Here is a 24703-nt window from a genome sequence, read left to right on the forward strand (position 1 = left end):
CAGTTTCAGAATTCAGTGTTAAAAGATTAGTGCTAAATGTTAACAGGATCATTGTGGCATGTGTTTTCCATACAGAATTCAGCAGCTGTTTGAAGAAATACTGAGTAATAGTAGGCAACTGAAATGGCTGTCCTGTGGGTTTATGCTGGAACTAGTAACCCCAACATCACTGTCATCTCTCTCAAACTCTATTGCCAACACCATGGAGCACCTGAGCTTGCTAGACAACAATATTCCTGGTAACAGCACCCTTATCACCACAGTCGAACTGGAGCGATTCGTGAATCTGCGCTCACTTGCCCTGGATTTCTGTGACTTTACAGCTGAGATGGCAAGAGTCTTAACTGATAGCAACCATGTGCCTTTGCAGCGACTGTCTCTCCTGGTCCACAATGTTTCTGTGATGCACAAGTCTCTGGACAACATGCCAAATGATGAGCATTGGAAAGCCTTGTCACGAAAGAGCACCAGCCTTCGGGTCTACATAATGGCCTTTGATATCAAGAGTGAAGATATGCTAAAGATTCTGAAACCCAGTATACCACTAGAGAGGATTCATTTTGACAGCTACATCACTTGTGTTTCAGGAGCTATTGTTGATCTTATATCCAGGCAGTATGATAAGTTCCTCACTCATTTTATACTAATGAATGATGTGATTGACACGTCTGGTTTTCCAGATCTTAGTGACAACCGAAATGAAGATCCATTGGTTTTATTAGCATGGAGGTGCACAAAGCTCTCTCTTCTGGCAATTCACGGTAGGTGATTTTTGTTCAGTTTGTTATTTATATCTAAAACATCTTAAACCAGCAAAAAGCACTGACATTTGTAGTGTTGAGTAATCTTCTAACAAGTTGAAATGCAGGCTTTTATACTTTTTTTTAAAAAATATTTTATTTATTTATTGGACAGACAGATCACAAGTAGGCAGACAGGCAGGCAGAGAGAGAGGAGGAAGCAGGCTCCCCACAGAGCAGAGAGCCCGATGTGGGGCTCAATCCCAGGACTCTGGGATCATGACCTGAGCCGAAGGCAGAGGCTTTAACCCACTGAGGCACCCAGGCGCCCCGGCTTTTATACTTTTTAATTTATAAGATACACCACTTACAAGTAGAAGGTCATATTTCCACTCTAAGTGTTTTGTTCCAGCTTCCTTGTTGCTTTTTTCTTCCATCATGGGATTGATGGTATTTCATGAGAGTGGCATTTGAAATTAATTTATCTAAGAAAAGTTACATATCTACTTGCAGTAGATACATTTCTTCCTCTTATCACAAGATCTCTTAAAAACATAATACAGAAGGAAGAGAAAGTATGATTTCTTGCTTGCTTGCTGCCTCATCTTCTAGATTGTAGATATCAACATATTAATTTGTGTAGTTTTTTTAAATGATGATTCCATTGATTGGGTATATGCCTTTTTCTTACTGGTGCCTTTCATCTTAATATTAACTACCCTCATTTAGAGAGAGTTGCTATTCTGCCAGAAGAACATTTTACTTCCTTTTCTGGAACATGTAAGACATTTACAGCATACAAAATGGACTATTAGTTGTGTTTCCTTATTTTTAAAATATCTTTTAGCTTGCATTAGTGCAGAAAAGTATGTGTCTTGCTTTTCAAGTTTTGCTTTTTAATTTGGCCAGTCATCAAAGATGGCAGCAGAGAAATGCATTTCAGCTTGTTATAAGATTACTCAACACTATATATTAAAGATTAATTTCAGCCAATCTAAGCTCTTTTTTTCTTACAAGAAATATGAAATAAAATGTTAGTTACAGCTAAAGCTCCTATACCCATTCTCCTTTATTCCTTCCCAAAGTTTATCCATGACTCTTCAATACTTTACATATTTTCTATTGGCAATTAACAGTTTAAAGTTTCGCTTCTTAACTTCAGACTGTGAAGCGTCATAGGAGAGGATTTTTTACTCACTAAAAATGTTTTCCATGTATTGTTAATGGATACATATATATGAAATAAAAGTTTGTTTTTTATGGTACAGCACTATCCGAAGCTGTAAAGTTTTACTTTATATGTCTTCAGTCTTACTAAATGTACTGATATCGGAATAGCATTACAGCATCTACCAATTCACCAGCCACAGTGATGTTGTTGGAAACAATATCAAATGTAGTCTTTTTTTTTTTTTTTGGAACTAAACAATCATACTTCCTTTTCCAACCTCGGTATATTTTTAAAGGAAAAGGACCAAAGTGGTCAATGAGATACAAGTTTGTGGAAAAGACTAACTTATCAAATAGAAAAAATAAATTACAAGGAAATGACAGTGCTTGTCTTTTGTTTATTTTGAAGGTTACACAGTGTGGGCGCACAACCTCATTGCCATTGCTCGTCTTCGTGGCTCTGATCTAAAAGTACTTGAAGTCACTGAAGAAAGCATTGATTTTGACCAAGGTGAACTGGCCGACCAGGATGTGGATCCAGTGCATAACCTTATTGAGCAGGTATCCCTGGGCCTGGGTCAACCTTGGCATGCGGTCATGGACATCGAATCACTCAGTGTCTTCACTGAACCGAATCGTCATTTTTACAGAGAGATGCAAAACTTCAGCGAAGACATTTAGCTTTTTTTTAAATGTACAATTCCTGTGGTTACATATGCAAGTAGGGTCCTATTATGTTTTTTTTCAGTAGTGTGAATTAATCCCTTTGTGCTGTGTTTAATCAGTATTAGCTTTATAGAATTATATATGTATATTCTACTTCTTGATCAAAGAACGTAGTCGGGTATTGGTTTAGAAGTTCAAAGTGACAATGTGTAGGGCTTTCACGGTTAATGGACTTGTTATCAAACCTTAAGAATATACAACCGAAGGTTGTCTGAGGTTGCTGGCTAACTTTATTTTTCACTGAGTTACTCTGCCTTTTGATGTTTTTATTCTTTGTGTGTCAGAGTTCAGAGCTCAGGAGCCAAAATATTTTTATACATATATAGATATATATCCATAGCCTGGTGGATTTGTATGCAATGCACTGCATTCATGCTTGATAGCATTTCATTAATTTTTTTTGAAATGGAAGAAGGGAGGATAGTATGATCCCAAATGAGTGATCTTTAACAGAGAAGCCAAGACTTTTATTACATATATAATAGTTGATATCACCAATTACCATTCTGAATTTTGTGTATTAGGTTAGAATACTGCTTAATCCTTTTTTTTAAAAAATGCATTTACATAAACATGAATACTCAAACTGTTAGACTTTTTTTTAAGCTGTATGTGACATAATTTTATTCATCAATTACATTATACATTCAAGTTAGTTTTTTAGCCCAGATTTCAAATAATGGAGGAAGAAACTGTATTCCAGGGTAAAACCTCCTTAAAAGAAAATCAAAAAACAGAGCCGTAAACACACATGCTTGCAAACAAACATTAGTCGTGAAATCCCTAGCAACGAGTCACTGGATTTTTCTCTGTCAGCGCGCGTGTCAGCTGCCAAAGAATAGACTTAACTGAAGAAGTGCCCACATGCTGGCAGGGGCCGGCCCACTCTGGCCAGCCAGATACTGCTAGATTGTAATATTTAAGGTCGAATTTCGACCTGTGGTACACAGCTGTGCTGTGGCTCAGTCAGCAACCTCAGAACTCTGAAAAAACAAAACAAAAAAAAAAGAAAAAAAAACCATGCACCTGTTTCACTGTGAATAGTGAATGTAAAGGAAAGAAAGGAAGAACTGAAAGCTTGTTCTATCACAGGTATGAGCTGCTATGATACATGAAGAACATTCCATGAAGTATGTTTTAAAACCTTGTTATATCTGAGAGGCTTTAAAAGCCGACTTAACTGTTTCAGGGCAACCGCGGTACAGACGTGGTCTCTGTGAGACTTCCACCTGACCCCAGTTTTAAGTGGTACGAATGTTGTGCATTTAATGTTAAAGGACAGTCTGCAATAATAAAGTAAGTAGCCAACGTGGGTGCCCAGCAGTGCTGAGACCTGGCTGCTCTATTGTAAGCTTTGGAAACACAATTTATGCAACAGATGTCCAGATATGATTCTATTTATGGAAAAAGTTTATATGTATTTTACAAATGGTTTTACCATCTTATATTAAAATGACCTTTTGACAGGTGTGCACTGTTTTGTCTCCAGTGAGCACATACCATGAGGATTTTATATGTACATCAGTAGTGTGAATCCACTGGCACAGTGTGTGTAAATGCCAGATGTGGTGAGATTTTATCTTACAAATGTGATCAGATAAAATAAATCCTGACAGAAACTGTAAGGAAACCAGCTGAATGTTTGACCTGATGACTGATGTTGTATGGTTTATGTTAAATGTATATTCTTTTAATCAATGAATAAAGCATTAAAAAGTGACCATTGTAATATGTTTTATTGTATATAAAGCATGAAAACTTTTAGCATTAAACTGTAATAATCTTTTATAATCATGTTAGCTACTATTTTAGTCTGGTGCAGCAAAGCTTAAATTTGGGAGTATTTCATAAAAGGTCCTAGGTTAGGGGCACCTGGCTGACTCGATTTCAGCTGAGGTCATAATCTCATGGTCCTGGGATCGAGCCCCAAATTGGGCTCCATGTTCAGCAGGGAGTCTGCTTGAGATTCTCTCTCCCTCTCCCTATGCCCTTCCTCCCACTGTTCACTCACTTTCTCTCTCTCAAATTTTTTTTAAAAAAAGTCTCAGTTTAAATAGTTTGAAGGGTTTTAATTTTTTTTAACTAACTTTGGCAAAATACAAGCTTAAAAGCAAACAATAGACTGGTTATCACAAAACTCAAGTGTATTATGCATTTAGAACATTATTGATATAGTAAAACATAATTTATAGGCTATAAGAACTTTATACAATTCCTATACTGGATGCAAAAATACTTTAGTATGCCAGTATTAAATAGTTCATAAAATCCTATATTGCTTTAGTTTGGCTTTGTAATCTCTATTCTTGGTTGTTGAGACAAACAGCTATCAATAAGATAGAAAATGGCTCTTTTCCTTCATCTGTCTTTCCCTAATCATTGCAGACACTGACTCTTCTTCCAGACACTGCCTCCTCACCTTGGAATAATCTGGTATTCATCAGCTTCCTTGTTTCCTAGGCATATCTAACTCTTTTGGGTGAATTAACATGTTTATTATGTAAAACACAAAAATAGTACCCAAAATGTATGAAAAAAGAAAGCCTATTAATATATGTGAATAGTATACAAATGACGGTTGGTATAGTAAAGCACTAAACTAGGAGGCTCAGCATCTGTTACACTCTAAGCTCTGACTCTAATGCTACAGAGCTTTGGCATTAGAGTCATCTGTAAAATGAGGAATTGGACTTGATTATCTAAAACTCTATTTAGATTCAGTTTCCTCATCTATAAAATGAGAGATTGGACTTGATTATCTAAAACTCTGATTCTTCCCTAAAAGTTTTAACTGTTGGCCCAGCGGCTCAGAGACATACATAAGATCATCTTTGAAGAAATGTATTAAATAAAACATTTTCAAAACTTAGCTCACTAAACTATATGAGATTTACATAGCTAAAACTGCTTTCCCATTTCCCCCACCACTCTAGGAATAAAGAAGATAGGGAGTCAGTGGGGTGGGTCTTGGGAAGGACAGACAGTGTGCTTATGGCTAAACACAGATTCAGAAACTAACTTGCTAGGGCCTTATGGCATGCATCAGATGGGACCTTTATGAAGCCAGTAACATAAAGTGGTCCTAATGGAGTAACACACAAGCAGGGATGAATAATATACAACCATCAAACTACATCATCTATATCAAGGCTTCCCAACCTTTTCCATCCTCTGACATATACCGAAAATATTGTACAGCACACTGGTATAAACTGGAAAAAAACTGCAGGGAGAAAAATCATTGTTTTGTTTATTATATAACTGATGAGACAAAATGCAGAGAATTGGGGGAAATACTAAACTTATATAGAACTTTCAAATAAAATCTTGTCAGTTTTAACTGATAACCTCTTCAAATTTTTAACATTGCAACCAATGAGAAACACCCCACAAATAGGTGATAATTTTTAAATTTTTTCACAGTCATTCAAAAATTTATGCTGCTGAAATTATACTTAAGAAGTCTTAAAAAAAAAAAAAAGTTTAACAGCTCTAGAGCCGCCCGCGTGGTTTTTGTTGGTAAAGCGTCTGACTTCAGCTCAGGTCATGGTATCAGGGTCCTGGGATCAAGTCCCATGTCGGGCTCCCTGCTCCGTGGGGAGCCTGCTTCTCCCTCTGCCTGTCTCTCCCCTTGCTTGTGCTCTTTTTTTAAAGTTAAAAAAAGGTAACATCTCTGAACAAAATGGTAAATGTAATGTTGAGATTTCTTATAATGTGAATTAATTTCAAATTCAAGTGATTTTTCATTAAGGTATTTCAAAATCATGATGAAGCTCCCCCACATAACCCTGCTGCTAGTTTAGCCACCACTCAGAGCACACATCAGTCACCAACAGACAGAAATACCTGATTTCTGTGAAAGTAGTTAGAAGCCTGCAGGGCGCCCTCCTCCTGCCCCTCAGGTCCAAGCCCCTCACAGCCAACCAGCTACATCTGGAGATTCACACCTGGGCTTTCTACCTGCTCCTTGGACATCTGGGACATACTTCTCTAACAGCTTCATAGACATTCCTTGCCTGTGATGGACAATGGAGTGTCTGCCTCTCACAGGTGAGTAGTGAGTGCCCACAGATGCTGTGTGTGCAAAGCACAGGGTCAGACCAGGGTCCAATCTATCTGCGCTCCAAGAAGAAAATGAAAGAATCAGGAGGCACCCAACTAGGGCTCCTAGCCACCCCAGATTTTACTTGTCAGAGAGAGAGAGAAAGCATAAGCAGGGGGAGCAGCAGGCAGAGGGAAAGGGAGAAGTGAACTCCCCGCTCACCAGATGCGGGACTCCCATTCCAGGACCCTGGGATCATGACCTGAGCCAAAGGCAGACGCTTAACCGATAGAGCCACCCAGGTATCTCTGTAATTTTTTTATTTTAGAAAGTTGTGTTCAAATTTTTTTTCTCCTACGTTTAGTTTTTATACATGATAAATATGTAACTGATCAAAGATACGTCATTGGTCATAACCCTGCATCAACAGGAAAATACATTATCTTCAGAACATCTGTATACTCTAATGGAACATTTAATATATTTTAGAAAGGTTTTCACAAAAGTTGGTTAAAAGAAGTCTGTGTTTAAAAGAATGGACTTTAGGGGTGCCTGGGTGGCCCACTCAGTTGAGTGGCCAACTCTTGGTTTCAGCTCAGGTCATTATCTCAGGGTATTGAGGATGAGCCCTGCATCAGGCTCCACTTTCAGTGCAGAGTCTGCTTGAGATTCTCTCCCTCCCTCTCCCTCTGCCCCTCCCCACCATGCTCTCTCTCTCTCTCTCTCTAATAAAAATAAAAAAGAATGAGCTTTAATCAGAAACACCCACTTCAGTGAAATTTTCTGAGAAAACACTAAATAAATTAGCTAGGAAAAACTATGGTTGGCATGTGCTGAATTGTGTGCCAACCATTATTTTAATCATTTCATTAGAAAGTACTCTATTTAATCCTCACAGCAACTGTGTAGTACGTATCACCCCCATTTCACATATGAGGAAATGGAGGCACAGAAAGGTTAAGAATCTTCTCTAAGATCATAAAACTAATCAATGGTAGAGCAAAATTTAAACCTAGGTGAAGGGACCCCAATATTATACGACTCCTACCACTCTTAGATACTACAACTATACTATTATTTGACAGATAATGTTACCTATTTTTTGATAATAGATAACAGATGTGATGTGATATTGTGGTTTTGATTTGCATTTCCCTGATGATTAGTGATGTTGAAGATCTTTTCATGTATCTGTTAGCCACTTACATGTCTTCTTTGAAGAAATGTCTATGCAGATCTGCCCATTTTTTAATTGGGTTATTTGTTTTTATGCTATATATGTAAGAACAGCTTAAGCATTCAGCAAGAAAAGAACAATCAGGTAAATTATATTCGCAAAAGGGAAGGTAAAATCATGAAAAATGAAGTTTACAGGGGCACCTGGGTGGCTCAGTCAAATAGCATCTGACTCTTGGTTTTGGCGCAGGTCATGATCTCAGAGTCATGAGATCCAGCCCCACATTAGGCTCCACACTGGGTGTGGAGCCTGCTTAATATTCTTTCTCCACCTCTCCCTTGGCCTCTCCCTACCCTCTCTCTCAAAAAAAAAAAAAAAAAAAAAAGTTTATATCATTTATATTAGGGGATTACACTTAATATAAAATTAAAGACACACATAATTACACTAATACAAAAGATATGTGAAGGATAAAACGCCTAAAGGAAGCACAACCTAAATGCAGAAAGTGATTTATGTTTCTATGGTGACCCTGGATTTTCTTCAGCTTTTGACCATTTTCTAACTTTTCTCTTAGGACCGTGTATTATTTCTATTTAAAAAAATCAGAATACCAAAGTGGAGGGAAAAGTTATCCAACCAGGACCAAGAAGTACTCTTTCTTGAAATATCCAAGCCTACTGCCTATCAGTCCAAAATAATGCTCAGGTCATAATCTTGAAGTCTGCCCTCCTCCTTTAACTACCCTTTCAAATGGTGATAACAGCAATAACAGAAAACTTCAGCTTCCAGGTGGCAGACTAAGCAGATGCTCTACTGAGATAAACATAAAGAAGAGCCAAGAGAAGTAAACCCGATAACGCTGAAAAGAATAAAAAGAATAAAAAGAGACACCAACAAATGAAGTTTCAAGAAAGCTATGGCCTACGATCTGTTTCAGGAACTGGGAGTCAGCAGGCCTGGTAACAGTCCAAAACTTGGCTCAGAGCCAGTTAGTATATCGTGTACATAAGTGAGGTGTGAGTGTGAAAATAGAGAAGAACTGCTAGCAGAACAGCTCAAAGTTGGTGCCATCATTCCCCTGCCACAACCCCAAGCACAAGGCAGTGAGCCTGGTTCTGCCTCCAGCTAAAATACTGGAGAAATATTCCCTAGAGAAATTAAACTGTTTGGAAAAAGCAAAACTTATATCGTGAATGGTGGGGTGGTATCCTTGATGAAGCCCTTCTCATTCTAGCATCTGGAAGGCCGACACCCAGCCAGCACCCTACGGGTCATCCTAAGGCAAAGCCTGTCAGTCACAGATTCTGTCTCAGTCCCCACCCTCCATCTCTCACCACCTGTGTGCCGCCTCAACACACACACACACACACACACCCCTATCTCCCCGGAAGAAACCAAACAAGAAAACTATCCTTGTTACACAGAAAAAGATATAAGCTAGAATCAGCTAAACAATTCATCTTCATTAAATATGAACAACTCAAGGGTGACCAAACATGTAAGGAGAGAGAAAGCCCAAGTTAATAATTATTAATCCTACAGAAAACAGATAATTCAGAAAAACACTTTTAGAAACCACTAATTGGCTATGGAGAAATTCAAAATATTAGATCTTTACAAAAAAGGATAGGATCTATGAAAAAAGAATAAAATACAATAAAAAATGCTCTCAAAGATTAATGACTGCTGAAAACAAAAACATTAAAGTGAATGATTTAGAATATATAGTTGACAAAATTTTCCATGGGAAAAAAAGAGAGAGAGAAAGAGAGAGATGAAAAATATGAGAGGGATACCTGGATGGCTCAGTCCATTAATTGTTTGCCTTCGGCTCAGGTCATGATCCCAGGGTACTGGGATCGAGTCCTGTATTGGGCTCCCTGCTCAGTGGGAATTCTGCTTCTCCCTCTGCCTGCTGCTCCCCCTGCTTGTGCTCCCACACACCCTCTCTCTTGCTCTCTGACAAATAAATAAATAAGTAAAATCTTTAAAAAATACAAAAGAAAAAGTAGATAAGGAACTTACCAAAGATTTAAAAAAAAAAAATTCCCAGAGTTTTAGGACGCCATAGTTTAAGTGCCTAATACGATGTAGTACCCCAGTCACATCACACCTTCAAGAGAGAGGATGCCGATCAGGGAAATACAAATCAAAACCATAATGAGATACCACTTCACAGCAGTCAGAATGGCTAAAATTAAGTAAGGAAATGACAGATGCTGGCAAGGATGCGGAGAAAGGGGAGTGCTCCTACACTGTTGGTGGGAATGCAAGCTGGTGCAACCACTCTGGAAAACAGCATGGAGGTTCCTCAAAAAGTTGAAAATAGAGCTACCCTACAACCCAGCAATCACACTACTGGGTATTTACCCTAAAGATACAAATGTAGTGATCCGAAGGGGCACGTGCACCCTAATGTTTATAGCAGCAACGTCCACAATAGCCAAACTAGGGAAAGAACCTAGATGTCCATCAACAGATGAATGGATAAAGATGTGGGGTGTGTGTGTGTGTATGGAATACTATGCAGCCATCAAAATAAATGAAATCTTGCCATTTGCGACAACGTGGATGGAACCAGAGGGTATTATGCTGAGAGAAATAGTCAATCAGAGAAAGACAATTATCAAATTATCTCCCTGATATAAGGAATTTGAGAGGCAACATGGGGAGTTGGAGGAGTAGGGAAGGATAAAATGAAACAAGACTGGTTGGGAGGGAGACAAACCATAAGACACTCTTAAGCTCACAAAACAAACCGAGGGTTGCCGGGGGTAGGGGGTAGGGATAGGGTGGCTGGGTTATGGACATTGGGGAGGATATGTGCTATGGTGAGTGCTGTGAAGTAAGTCTGACGATTCAGACCTGTACCTCTGGGGCTAATAATACATTATATGTTTATAAAAAATTAAAAATTTAAAAAGAGAGAGAGAGGGAGAGGATGCTGAGTAAGTCAGCTGCCAGACTCTAGCTGCTGCACCTTCAGCATTCATGCCAAGTCCAGGTTCTCCCTGGGGGTGCTCCCAGCCAAGGACAGAACATGGAAGGGTACTAGAGCAGAGCCGTTCCCACCAAACGAGGGACTCCTCTCAGAGGCAATCTTTGCCCCGGGAATGCCATGGCTCCAGCTCAGGCTTTCCTGGAGCTGCACTGTAATCAGAGGCTCTGCCTACCCAACTCTTCCTTCCTTCCCTATCTCCTATTCACAGATGTCAATCTGAACCTCAGTCTGAAGATTCTCTCTACCTACTTTTGAACTCTCTCCCCTTAATCCTTCATAGGTGTTCTCCCTCAATAAATCTCTTCAATATCTACTTCCATCTTGGAATCTGCTTCTTAGAGGACCTGGACTAACAAGAAATGAATGAAAATGTCTCACATGTAGCTACATCTAACTACGATTTTTAGAACACCAATGATAAAAGAAAAAAAAACCCTAAAAATTTTTATAGGAAAAAATCAGGTTACCAACAAAGAGAACAGAATCAAATTCCCCTCAGACATCTCATCAGCAACAATGGATATTAAAAAACAATATATTGGGGGCACCTGGGTGGCTCAGTGGGTTAAAGCCTCTGCCTTCAGCTCAGATCATGATCCCAGAGTCCTGGGATCAAGCCCCACATTGGGCTCTCTGCTCATTGGCAAGCCTGCTTCCTCCTCTCTCTCAGACTGCCTCTCTGCCTACTTGTGATCTCTGTCAAATAAATAAATAAAATCTTTAAAAAAACAATATATTGGCATTAATTGTATTAAATTGATATTAAAAGCACAACATATTCGAAATTCTGACCTAGAATTTCATACCCATATAAACTAATACCAAAAAAGGGAATGGGGATGCCTGGGTGGCTCAGCTGGATAAGTGTCCAGCTCTTGATCTCAGCTGAGGTCTTGATCTCACAGTTGTAAGTTCAAGCCCCACGCTGGGCTCCATGCTCGTCATGAGACTACTTTAAAACAAGGGGGTGGGAGAGTAAAAGATTGGGATTTTAGGCATGGGGAGGATTCAGATTTTACATTCCCTAAATCCTTAAGGAAATAACTTGAGAGTGAACACCAATAAAACAAGACTTGAATTTTAAAAAACAAAAACAAAAAAACCCCAGCAAGATAGAAGCTCTATGAAACAACAGAGTAATCCCAAGAAATCAGGAAAAGTGCAGGCTCTGTTCATTGGGCTAGAAACCAGCCAGTCAGTTTGCAACGGGAATACAAAGAACTCCAAGACTAAAGTGTTTAAAAGAAAAAATAACAATATATCCAATAGAAAAGACATGAAGATTTTTTTCTTTTCAAGTAAGACATGATAATGGCAAATAACATTGGGAGGGGGGAGAAGTCACATTAGAAAAGTGGGAGGGAGAACTGTATACTTGGCCTAAGTATAAAGTTAAGCAAAATGTGTTATTATAATATTTTAGGCTATTAGTGGTAGGGGAAAGAGTGAGCTTAAAAAAAAAAATCATTGATTGACCTTGATATTTAAGAATATTCTCTTTAGGGGCATCTGGATGGCTCAGTTGCTTAAGTGTCTACCTTCAGCTTCATGATCCCGGGCTCTTGGGATAGAGACCCAGGTCAGACTCCCTGCTCAGTGGGGAGTCACTTCTCCCTCTCCCTCTGCCCCTCCCCCTGCTCATGCTCTCTCACTCCCATTCTCTCTCTCAAATAAATTTTTTAAATCTTTAAAAAAAAAAAAAAGAATATTCTCTTTAGAGTGATGCAGAAATTATGATACTGGGATTCACAGAGGAGGATATGTAAATTTACTATATAATTTGGCCTGAAAATATTTAAAGAACAATAACAGTACAAATGCGCCTTATTGATTTTGAACTTTAGTTCAACTATGGACCAAGTACAGAAGATCGTTACACTTGTAGGCATAATAATATTATTAGCAACCTTGAAAACATGATGTACAGCCAAGAGAAAATACAATTTTGGCCAGAGTAGGGGAAGAGGGGACAGGAATAAGGGGGAAAAATTTTTTTTAAGATTTTTTTTTTTTTTTTTTTGGTCAGAGGGAAAGAGAGGTAGGCAGAGGGAGAAACCGGCTCCCCGCTGAGCAAGGAGTCTGTCTGATGCAGAACTCAATCCCAGGATGCTGGTATCATGACCTGAGCTGAAGGCAGACGCTTAACCGACTGAGACACCCAGCTTTCCCAAGGAAAAAATATTAACAAAGGTTTAAATATATAAAAATTACAAAGGTAACAAGAGCAAACATAATGTGGTTAAGTATCAAACATGAGGAAAGGAAAATGAGGATGGCAATAGTGTGTGTTAAGTCCTAATTTTTCATCTCAAAGAATCAACACACAAACTGATAAATTTAATCAATCAAGTTGATAAATCAAGGATTAGAGGTATAAGCATACCTTCATAAAATTCTAAAATCTTATCAGAACTAAATAAAGAAAAAGAGTTAAAAAAGAAACTAACTAGACAGCATCACTGGAAATAAATGTACAAAACTTCTTATTCATCCTAAAATGCTATTATTTGATTTATTCCCACTTGGTTATAGTTCTTTATTTAAAAAATATTTTTGTAAGCAAAGTATGTTCATTTACTCTGGAATCCCATATCAAGTCTTTGTGGCTTCTGCTGTGCTGTCATTGACTGTTATCCTTGCTTCCTCTCTGATTCTGGCTTCTCACTTCATTACCGCTCTCTCTGAGGTTCGATTTGCCTTCACCACTCTCCTGTCTCTGTCTTAAGTCAAAACAGGTCTCCTTCATCCCGGGGCAAAGAAAAGTTTCACTCGACTGGAATACTCTCCATCACTGTTCTGTTTCTCTTCTTTCACTTTCCAAATTTCCAACTTTAAAAAAGCAATCTATTTCCCCTAAAACCTAGCTTCTAAACACTAAGTATAATGATGATTTTACAGTTCCCAATCTACATAATACCTTATCCAAGCAATTCACTTCATGAAGTCCTTCTGTTCAACCTTCTCTCCTAAGGCAAGGTAAGACTGAGGAAGGAGTAAGAATACCTCACAAGAAGTGTTCCAGAGAACATCTGCAGAAATGCTGGCAGGAAGCATTCCAGTTACAGTGCATGACTGCTTTGTTCAAGAATGTTTCATCTTCTGTCTTTTGGCACAGAGGACAAATTCCAAGTAAACAACTAAAAACAACCAACTTCTCAACAGACGTATTCTAAGACTTAGTAGTTATACTTATCTTTCCTTTCATAATCATATTAACATGTGAGAAGACTAATAATAGAATACAAGCCTGAGGAAACAGACAAAGAAGGTTAAGGAAACGTTCTAAAGATATTGAGTCCAAATACAATATCCCTATAGCAAATTTCAACATTCCCCACTAAAAACAGTAAATATCTTGCAAATTAAGAGAAAAGCAAGCCAGATAGAAAACTGTCCAAAAGCTAGTGAATTAACTAAGAAGATCCCAACTCTGAAAAATTACCATTTAGACAATATCCTGGTTTTCTTTTAAATATAAATCAATTAGAATATAATCAATATTGACTTTTAAGAGTGTATTAATTTGGGACTCCTGTGGGGCCCAGTTGGTTAAACGGCTGCCTTCAGCTCAGGTCATGATCCCAGCGTCCTGGGATCAAGTCCCACATCAGGTTCCTTGTTCAGCAGAGAGCCTGCTTCTCCCTCTGCCTCTGCCTGCCACTCTGTCTGCCTGTGCTCACTCTATCTGACAAATAAATAAAATCTTTAAAAAAAAAAAAAAAGAGTGTATTAATTTGTTGCTTTTGGCCATTCATGTCTACTTGTAAGAAAGAGAACACAACCTTGGTAAGATAATCAAATGGGAAAAATCCACATAAAGCATTAGTTTTGAGCCTCAAAGCTATTGAGAAAAGTAAAAAACTAACTAATGGAGTCCTATTTATGGAAAACTAGCTGATTTTATTATTATTATCAATACCAAACAAGTCTTTAAATCAATTAAAATTTATTTAATTAAGCATAAAGTTACCTTGACGTTTGTCTACAACCATAGTAAATACAGTTCTTGGCAAAAAGTTCTTTGGAGTTTAAAACATCCCCAACTGCAAGATGACATATATAAAACTCCCATTGTTTATGTGATAGTGGATTTGATAATCAAATTAATTATACTATCTAGAATAAAATAAAATGAAAATAATTTACTCATAAGATTCATATTTAAATCATCTTTATTTACAAAATACTATCCTGAGAGTTTTAATTCCATTAAGCTCTTATGTGAGCAAAAGTATAATAGGTTAAGTAACAGCCGTTACTTAAGCTGAAAATAAGAGAGAAGTCAAAATTACTTTTGAAGAGAGATCAAAAATATGGTTAAGTTTCTTGCTGTGGTGCTGGATTATCAGTAGTAGGCTCATTTGAAGGTGGAGTCAACCCTGATGGGAACTCACTTCTATTTTCAGCATGTGGGGGTGGGGGAAAAAATCCAGCTCTTGGGGGAAGATAATGAGGAAAAGCTCTCGGTGGATAGACATTTCTCACTGTTCAAAGAGATTGGTAAAAGACATTTTTTAACTTTAAGTACCTGTACTTCAGTTCTATTAAATGATTAGCTTATAACTTAAAATACCTAACTTCATATTCAAAAATTGACCCCAGAATAATTACTTGATCTAACAAATGAATTTTTACAACATTGAGTAAAAGCATACTCTCTTCAATTACACATGATTGAAGGGAACATCATTAACTTTAACCACAATTTTTGTCCTATGAAAACTTAACATCTTAACACTTTTCAAAAATTATTATTTCAAAAAACATAATAAAGCTTGATTAAAAATTTTCATGTCCTAAAATTTAAAAAAAAAAAAAATTTTCATGTCATATAATTTTCACCAGACGTAAAATTCTGACTAGTAATTTCTAATTCTAATTTTATACTATCCTAAAACATTTACAGTTAAAAGACTATCTTGAATTTCCCCAAAATTCATCTTAATTCACCTTAAACCTTAAAATAGAGGAGAAATGAGAGAAAAAATACCATGTCAGGCATATACTAGCCTTCCACCTAGTGTTTGGTTAACTATTTATTCTATAGAAACCTAGAGTTCTAAATGGCAATGTACAGATATAAAAGCAAAAAATTGTTTTTTTCTTATGTAAGGCTATGAAAGAATTTCAATAAATTCAACAATTAGTCTAAACATGATAAACATATTTTAGGTTTTAAATAAGTAGGACCGCATAGGAACTACTTATGAAAAAAACTTTTAAAAATACTTTAGCCAGTAATTTTAATGCTAAAATATAAGCTGTAATTATTTTTCTTAATTGATGCAGTAACCACTTTCTAATCAAATAAGATACAAATAATTTAAGTCTTAATTTAAGACTGCTACAAAAAAACAATGATTCTCCCAATTACTGAAATACAGAAATAATTCCATATCATTGGGATCAATCATGTGGAAGCCTCATTAAAGTCTACAAATGGCTGGCTGCCTTTCCAATTTGGAAAAGTAATGATATACTCACAGTGAGAAAAACTTACTATATGAATAAGAAGCAGAATTGTATCTTTGATTTAGTCTATAAAACACACACTAAGTTTAAAAAAAAAAAAAAAAAACGTACTTGCAAATGGAGGTGGCGGTGGGCCAGCAAAATCCCTTGGTGGAAAATAATCTCGAGGAGCTCCATACATGCTTCCTGGAGGAGGTGGAGGAAAAGGAGGACCTCTTCTCATGAATGGACCCCTTGGATCCATTGGAAATAATGGAGCCCTGAATGGAGCAAGAGGTGGAGGAACAAAGCCAGGGCCCGCTGCTTCACTTTTGGCGGGGAGAGATGAATCAGGCACATTTAAATTCTGTAACAAATTGACAAACAGCGGTCACTAAAACAACAGCAAAATTTGCAATAATCTTCCTGAAAAATCTTAGGTTTAGAAGAAAGCAGTCTATAATAATCTTAATAGTTTCTTCTGAAAGATTCTGTTTTCCACATCAGTTGGATTTTTGCGATCACAAATATTAACTGAAAAGAAAGTAATACTCTGGCTAAAGATAAAACACAAGAGTAGTCCAAGAGTACCAAAACATATATTCTTTTATCAAGTACATACTAAAAAACAGATGTTTATGTTTGTATTTTTTTTTTTTAAGATTTTATTTATTTATTTGAGAGAGAGAACATGAGAGGGGAGAAGGTCAGAGGGAGAAGCAGACTCCCCATGGAGCAGGGAGCCCGAAGCAGGACTCGATCCCAGGACTCCAGGATCATGACCTGAGCCCAAGGCAGTTGCTTAACCAACTGAGCCACCCAGGTGCCCTATGTTTGTATTTTCAACATAAAAAAGGTGACCAAAAGCAAAAATTGTAAAGGTAATAACAAAAATATACTTTAAAACCTTCAAATAAAAATAGAAGGAGGAAATCCAAATTCCTGTTTAACTTTAGTAAACTAACTCAAGCCTTTAGTCTATAAGTTGTACTGTATCACCGTAGTGTACAATCCAGAAAAGAAACAACTATAATGCAATATAGGGAGTGTATATATTTGTCAAAATGGGAGAAGCAGCTTTATATCAAGAAATAGATTGCCAGCCAAATTTCTCTTCTAATAAACCAAGAGTCTGGAAAGCTCCTGAACACATGGATAAAATTCCACTTTCAATACTTACACCAAGGTCATCTTTGTTATCATTTCTACTGGATTCCATTTCTGAAGACACTGGTCCATCTAAACATAAAAGTTAAACCATGAAAAATATATGACTGATCACTCCATTCCTACCGTATCTCCCAATCACAAGGGATTGTTGATATTTTCTCATTCTCCCATTAGTACATAAACCAGCCCGATACCAGCATCCTGCATTGCGGCCGCAGGAACAGCTTTAGGTCACTGGAAACTGTGGCACACTCAAAAGTTCTGCAAAGGCAGGTGGCAGGAATTTCTGTGGCTCGTTCCTAGGCAACCCTGATGCAAGCGCATCATTAGGAGACTTCTGGAAGGTGGCATCCCTCTCCCTTTTCCTTCTTTCCTTCCTTTCTTTTCGCCCTCCCTCCATTCTTCCTTCCTTTTCCTCTTTCCTTCCTACTTTCCTAATTCCTCCATCAGGTAACATAGACTAGCATTTGAATTTAGCTACTGTTCAAAATAAATGTTCCTGGACTTTGTTTTCACCAAGAACTGCTCGGTCCATGAGAAGGTAAATTCAAACAACCCCCTCTCTGACCACAACACTTATCCTCACCTAGCCTTCTCATTTAGTTGTTCTCACTACACCTGTTCCTGTCACTGAAGCTTCCAGTCCTCTGGTCTCCCTCCATTTTCTTTAGTTTCCTCCTCTCTTCATTTCCACCCCTAATTAACTAGACTTCTAAGTCCATCACTTCATCCAATCATCGATGTCCTTACCCAGTTGGCAATATTTTGACATGTACATGACAATATTCTAGCTCTATATTAATCCAACTCTCCACTTTCACTCTACCTATACCTGCAATTCAGCACTTCTGCAGGTAAAACAAATCACAGATTTGTGTAGACAGAGCCTACTCCAAGCTGATGGATTTCCAGCCATACTTGCAGCTGCTCACTGACTAATCGTTCTGCATCTTCCAAACCACATTTCTCCTCAGCAATTTTAAATCTCCATTATCTTCAAACCTACTACACCAGTCACTTAGAAACTCCCTTAACTTTCTGTAAGCAAACAAATCTATCAGCAACCAAATTCCTATGATTTTTCCTCCTCTTATCATGAGAAGTCTCCTTCTAGATGATCTATGACCCTGATTCTATGCTCTGAATCTCTCCCCTTCCTCTCTTTTGCCTCCCTCTTCCCTTTCTGCTAGACCCATTCTATCAGCAAGTCTCTTCCAACGACTACTTAAAAATGAGACAGAAAAAGAAAATTCCCCTACAGCTACCCCTCTCTTCTGTAATCAATACTTGTTCTATATATATTGTTTGGAATTCCTCTCATTTTGTCCTCATTTTACTGCAATCTATTTGCAACATCCACTACTCCACTGAAATTATTTTCCCCAACATCAAAAAAAAATATTTTTTTGCTAAACTAAAAGACACTTTTAGTCCTTATTTTATATTATTTCTCACCGTTATTGACCACTCTCTCTCTCTCTTTAAATCCTTTCAGCCTTCAATTTTTGTGATGGCACCCTTCTCTATCTTCCCTTGCTAGCCACTCCTTCTCAGTCTCTTTGGTGGGCTTCACTATCCTTAAATGATGGTCTCCATGGAGTTCCACCTCAGCCCCATGCTCCTTTCATTCTCCCTTTGAGAAATCCCATCCACCCCTACACCTTTAATTTGATGTATACCAACTAATGACTTCCAGATGTGTGATTCAGATTGTTATTCCCCCTACTAGGACTTCAAAGCTTGAACTGCCTCTTTGAATATTCATGCAGGTGTATCACAGGTGCTGCTAATTTTATAAGTTCAAAATGTAACTTATAATCTTTCCTGTCAAATTTGCTCCTGTTCCTTGTTCTTTGTCTCAGAACGATGAATGGCCCAGATGCCATAGCCGGGAATCTAGGCATCAGCCAAGACTCCTCCTTCCCCCACACTCCCACATGCTTTCAATCCTAAATCCTCCCAATTCTCTTTTCTCTATGTCTGCTTACATCTATGTATCCCTATCCCCTCTGCTAAATCACTACCCTCTTACTGACGTAGATTCCTGTCACAGACTCCTAAAAAGTTACCGTGCTTCCAATCTTAACTGCTTCCTCCAATCTATTCACCATAACGCATCCACAGTAATTTATCTAAAATGAAGATCTGATTATTTCTTTAATGTGTTCCCATTACCCTGTGAACAAGGTCCAAGTTTTGAACAGGTTTGCAAGGCCCTGAGAACTCTATGTACTGCTTAACCTTTTCACTACTTGTTTAAACATTCCCTGACTCACACTCCATGTTGCAGCCATAATTTATTACGACTTTGTAAGTCTTAATCTTTAAAGGTGCTATTCTTTTCTTCTAGAGCATTACTGCCTGATGGATATATAAGAAAGATATAGATATGATATAGATATATGAAAGATATATATATATCTATATATAGATAGATATAGATATATATTTATTTATTTCTCCACATTTAATTACTAGCTTCTTATAGGCAGAAACTATACCTTATTATAATTATATTCTCTACTATGTCACATAGGGCACCTTCTAAACAGTAGACACTTAAAAATTATCTAATTGGATAATTAGATATCAACAACAAAAAAGGACATGTAAGAAATGTTAAATAGCATTAGTTTAAAAATAGACATTCAATCACATATACACTGTCACCCCATAAAGTTTGAATTAATAGGGGAAAACAATTTCAAAATCCAAAATCCAAAGGTTAGAAAGAAATTATTTAATTAAAACTAATTATAATTAATCTAGGCCATAGATCTCCTTCTCTGCTTACTATTTGAAAAAGACTCCTTTTCTAAAATAATAAATATTTCAGCGAAATAATGCCTAACCCCACCTTGCAATGTATACCCTGTCCTGAAGAAACCTTTTACCAATAAATTTATTTTAAGTTTCTATTTGTTTTTAATCGTTTTAATGTTACACTCTTCTGATTAATACACTGGATATATATATTTCCCAATTTTAGAGGGTTGCTGTGAGGTGGTTTAAGGAAAAGAGTGCCTGACAAATAGTAGGTTGCTCAATAAATGTTAGTTACATCTATCTTCGTATGTAATGTTTAAATAAGGTACTTGATTAAAGCAACAACAAAGCAAATTATTTTTCTTGTGGATTTTCACATGTCCATTCACACTAGCTTAACTTCCCTGATTACCAAGTAGGATATATGTAAGTGGACGGGAAAAATTTTAAAAATTAATCATGGAATAGAGTAAAATCGGACATTATAGCTAAATATAGTAAACCCATTGCAGTAATACCCAAATCAACCATTAACACATATGCAAATGCCATGGATACATACAATATAATAAGAAACATAAAACTAGAAAGTTTCAGGAAAGATTTTGGCATCAAGAGCTACCAAAGATGTCCAGTTATTAGTCCTTTTTTCAGCTTCCAATTCTTTCATGTGCCACCATTATTAAAAAATATACACATACAAAGAAGTATTTCTTACCCACTTTATCCAAAGACGGCATATTAACACTTCTGAGTTCTGCTGGCCCAGAGAGTCTGCCAGAATTAGAATAAAATCTGTCTTGCCTTTGTGGAAGAAGAGCTGGATCAGGATATGGTTGGCCTAGAAAACAAGTTTGTAAAATATTTTCATTAGTATAAAAATAAATCAAATTTATTTAAGTTTAATAGATAGAATATAGACATTTCTCTTGCTTCCTAAAAAACTGAACCATATTCTTGGTAGACAATAGTAAATAATTTGAAGAAATAGCAAAGAAAGAAAAAAAAGGAATATGTTGTAAGTGTATCAGGAAATTCAGCAAAACAGACACTGATAAAAGAAGTAGTTAACAAAGCAGATATCATTCGGAGGTCATCAATGATCAAATTTTCAGTAACTTCAGTATTTTGGCAGTTAGCACCCCTCCAAAACTAAAGGGTAAGATCTTTCGCTCAACAGATGAACAGAAGGTTCACAATGCTCAGATTAAGGACTCCTGGACAGACACAAATCTGGGCACAGACTGTGACTCAGGTGCTTCTGCAACCACCCTTCATTGTCCCCAAGGGTCACTTACAATGACAAAACTGTCATTCCTGGGTACTTGTAGAACTCATCATTCTTGAAAAAAATAAAGGTAGTCTATCTCATATTTGACCGGTGATGGCAGATTTTGACAAATTAGTTATGCATATGCCCAACTCCAAAAGTAAGAGGAAAGTCAAAGGGGGTGAACTGTGTGGCTCTTTCTTAACCATAGAAATATGGAAAAACAGCTGCAAACTGCTTTCCATGACTGTCCTAAGCAGTGGTGCATAATGTGAACTCCACACATTGTTGGATATGTCATTCCTCATCTGACTCACCCAGATGGGACCTTACTGACACACCTCCCCCACACAAAGCCAAGGAAACCACTCAGCATCAACCAGAGTTAATGGAAAGAATTATATTTGATGAGCTCCCAAGGGCCCAGGGATGTGAATCAGGAAAGAAAGATCTGGGTGGATAGCCTCAGGCTCATTTCCTCCCTCCTCCAGAATCTTAACAAAAAACTGTCTCAATCGGTCTGAATTATTAGCCCAATTAAAGGAAGACCAATACCAATGACTGAGATCTAAACTAAGTTTTCCCTTTCTACTTCAAAAATGGGATTAATTAAATGGCAGAGCTGGGCAAGTGAATAAAACGGGGAAGCCTGAAAACTTCCCAACTCTTTCTTAAGCAAGTCTCAAGATACCATACAGTATCATTATTTTGCTTCTAAAATACATCCCCACAATTATCAGCAACCTCAGAAATACAAAATCAAAAAGAAATAAAAAATTTTGCTACAAGCTTGCTATTTTATAAATCATATACCCATGGTGCCTTCCACTGGACAAAATAATTTATTCCTGAAATCTACCAGGGCTTAATGTATACATGGCACTACTGATATAAAGTTGATTTTTATACAGTCCACACTTTATAGTCTAATAGTGACAGAAATAAATACAATGTGGCCAATGCCTTACTAAAGAGGTATACAAATTATGAGTGGTGGCCTACTAAATTCTGACTGGAGGAATCAGAAATCGTGGTGTTATGGAGGACGTAAAGCTCGCCCTGAGAGAAAAGAAAGGGTGAACAAGTAAACAAGGGTATTCTGATCAAACTCAGATACACACACCACACATGATGTAACAAGATAAAGCTATGTGGAAGGCACATGACCAATGAGACTGAAATACAGAAAATAAAGACAAATGGTTCCTTGTTTGATTGCTTTCATACCTTTGTTTTCTACCATCCTTATAAGAGAAGACATGATTAAAAAGAAAGAATGGGAGAGGGAAAAGATTGGGGGAAAAAATGAATAAAGGCTGCAAATAAGTGTACATAGCATTCTGAGGCAGTATCATAAACTAAGAATTAGAATAAAATCCAAAATGCCTGAGTTAAACAAAAATATTATTTATCTCTTTTCATTCCATAACAAATGGACTGTAATAGCTCTCTGAGTACCTATTTTTAATAATTCTGGATTCTATCACACAACAGAAACAAAAGAGAATTATAAAGATGGATAAAGAATTAGAATTTTTTAGGATTAATACTGGCTAATAATCAAGTACAATAAACATCTTCCTTCACAACATCGTGAAATAGTTAATTCTAATAATTAAGGAATTTAAATGGAATGAAAAAGCAAAATTTCCAGAAAGTAGATGAAAGCATCATGGATACAGATAGGTTAGGATTCTGCAATAAAGAGACCAATGGTATAGAAAGAATGCCTGAGAAACAGATGTATGCAAATATGGACATCTAAGATAAAGTGGTATTTCAAACTGATGAACCAATATGCAGTATTGAAATAACTGTGTATTCAATGAAGGGAGGACTCCTCACACGAAACACTGAAACAGAAATAAAATCCAGATCTAAAACTTACAACAAAATTTTAAGTTTTTAGAAGAAAACAGAATATCATTTTGATTTAGGAACAGGTCTTTTTATTTTTATTTTTTTTAAAGATTTTATTTATTTGACAGAGAGAGATCACAAGTAGCCAGAGAGGCAGGAAGAGAGAGAGGGAAGCAGGGTTCCCTGCTGAGCAGAGAGCCAGATGTGGGGCTTGATCCCAAGACCCTGAGATCACGACCGGAGCCAAAGGCAGAGGCTTTAACCCACTGAGCCACCCAGGCGCCCCCTAGGAACAGGTCTTAAACAAAACAAAAATTCTACTAAAAATAGATTAACTTACCTATAACAAAATTTGGAACATATATAACAAGAACATGCATAATAACAAATTGAGAAAATCTCTGCAAAAGACAAGATTAATATCCAAAATATACTAAGAATTCTTATTGGGGCACCTGGGTGGCACATTCAGTTGAGCATCTGACTCTTGGTTTTGGCTCAGGTCATGATCTCAGGGTCATGAGATGGAGCCCCACACGGAGCTTGGCACTCAGAGTAGAATCTGCTTATCCCTCTCCCTCCCCTTCTGCCCCTCACGCCACATTCTCTCTTTCTCTCTCTAATAAATAAATAAACAAAATCTTAAGAAAAAAAAGAATTCCTATTAAGCAAGAAATAAAATGGGTCAGGCAATTTACAGTAAATAAATATAGATAAATTACCAATAAACAAGAAAAGATACTCAAGCTCACTAATCAAAGAACTATACATAAAAATAAGATAAAAATTTTACCTCATATCACCGGAGATAATTCAAAACAGTTTTACAACTGTTTTATAGAAATAACTACTGTAGTTAGTCTGTAGAAATAACTACTGTAGAAATCAAGTACTGTAGAAATAACTACTCTCAAATATTTCATGCACAGCCACTCTTGAGGACAATATGACAGTATCTAATAACCTAAAAAATATGCTAAATATGCTTATCCTATTACTCAGCAATTTCATTTCTTGGACTCATCTCTAAAGAACATATATGCGAGGGGTGTTAACTTCAGCACTGTTAGTAATAGTAAAACACTGGAAACATCCTAAATGTTCAACAGAGGATAGTGGATAAATACATTGTGGTATGTTTATATACAGAATTATTATATAGCAATAGAGGTAATAAACTTTATATTAAAATGGAAAGAACTCAAGAACATGATGCTGATTAAAAAACTTGATAAAAGAGAAAAGTTATATATATGTTTATATATTTTTTAAAATTATATATGGATCTAAGTTTACACACACTGGCCTCATGAGTAGTCACCTCTGG

The 24703-nt window shown here is 36.9% G+C and overlaps 2 protein-coding genes across 8 annotated transcripts in view; one reads left to right on the plus strand and one right to left on the minus strand.

The window, feature by feature from the left end:
- The window catches only part of FBXO33 (F-box protein 33), a 35370-nt gene extending 31014 nt beyond the window's left edge, over positions 1-4356 (plus strand). Inside the window, exons 3-4 of the mRNA XM_032871217.1 lie at positions 76-761; positions 2320-4356. Of these exons, the coding sequence (XP_032727108.1) occupies positions 76-761; positions 2320-2591 (958 nt within the window). The 3' untranslated portion in view covers positions 2592-4356. The remainder of the gene's footprint in view (positions 1-75; positions 762-2319) is intronic.
- Positions 4357-15013: 10657 nt separating this feature from the next.
- The window catches only part of MIA2 (MIA SH3 domain ER export factor 2), an 89084-nt gene continuing 79394 nt past the window's right edge, over positions 15014-24703 (minus strand). For all 7 annotated transcript variants that reach the window (XM_032871220.1, XM_032871218.1, XM_032871226.1 and 4 more), the window contains 4 exons: positions 20965-21087; positions 17491-17549; positions 16443-16677; positions 15014-15343 (listed from right to left, as the gene is read on the minus strand). In XM_032871220.1, coding sequence (XP_032727111.1) covers positions 15177-15343; positions 16443-16677; positions 17491-17549; positions 20965-21087 — 584 coding nt within the window. In that variant the 3' untranslated portion in view covers positions 15014-15176. The remainder of the gene's footprint in view (positions 15344-16442; positions 16678-17490; positions 17550-20964; positions 21088-24703) is intronic.

Source organism: Lontra canadensis, unplaced genomic scaffold (assembly GCF_010015895.1).
Source record: "Lontra canadensis isolate GAN:19392208 unplaced genomic scaffold, GSC_riverotter_1.0 scaffold42, whole genome shotgun sequence".
Classification (NCBI taxonomy): domain Eukaryota; kingdom Metazoa; phylum Chordata; class Mammalia; order Carnivora; family Mustelidae; genus Lontra; species Lontra canadensis.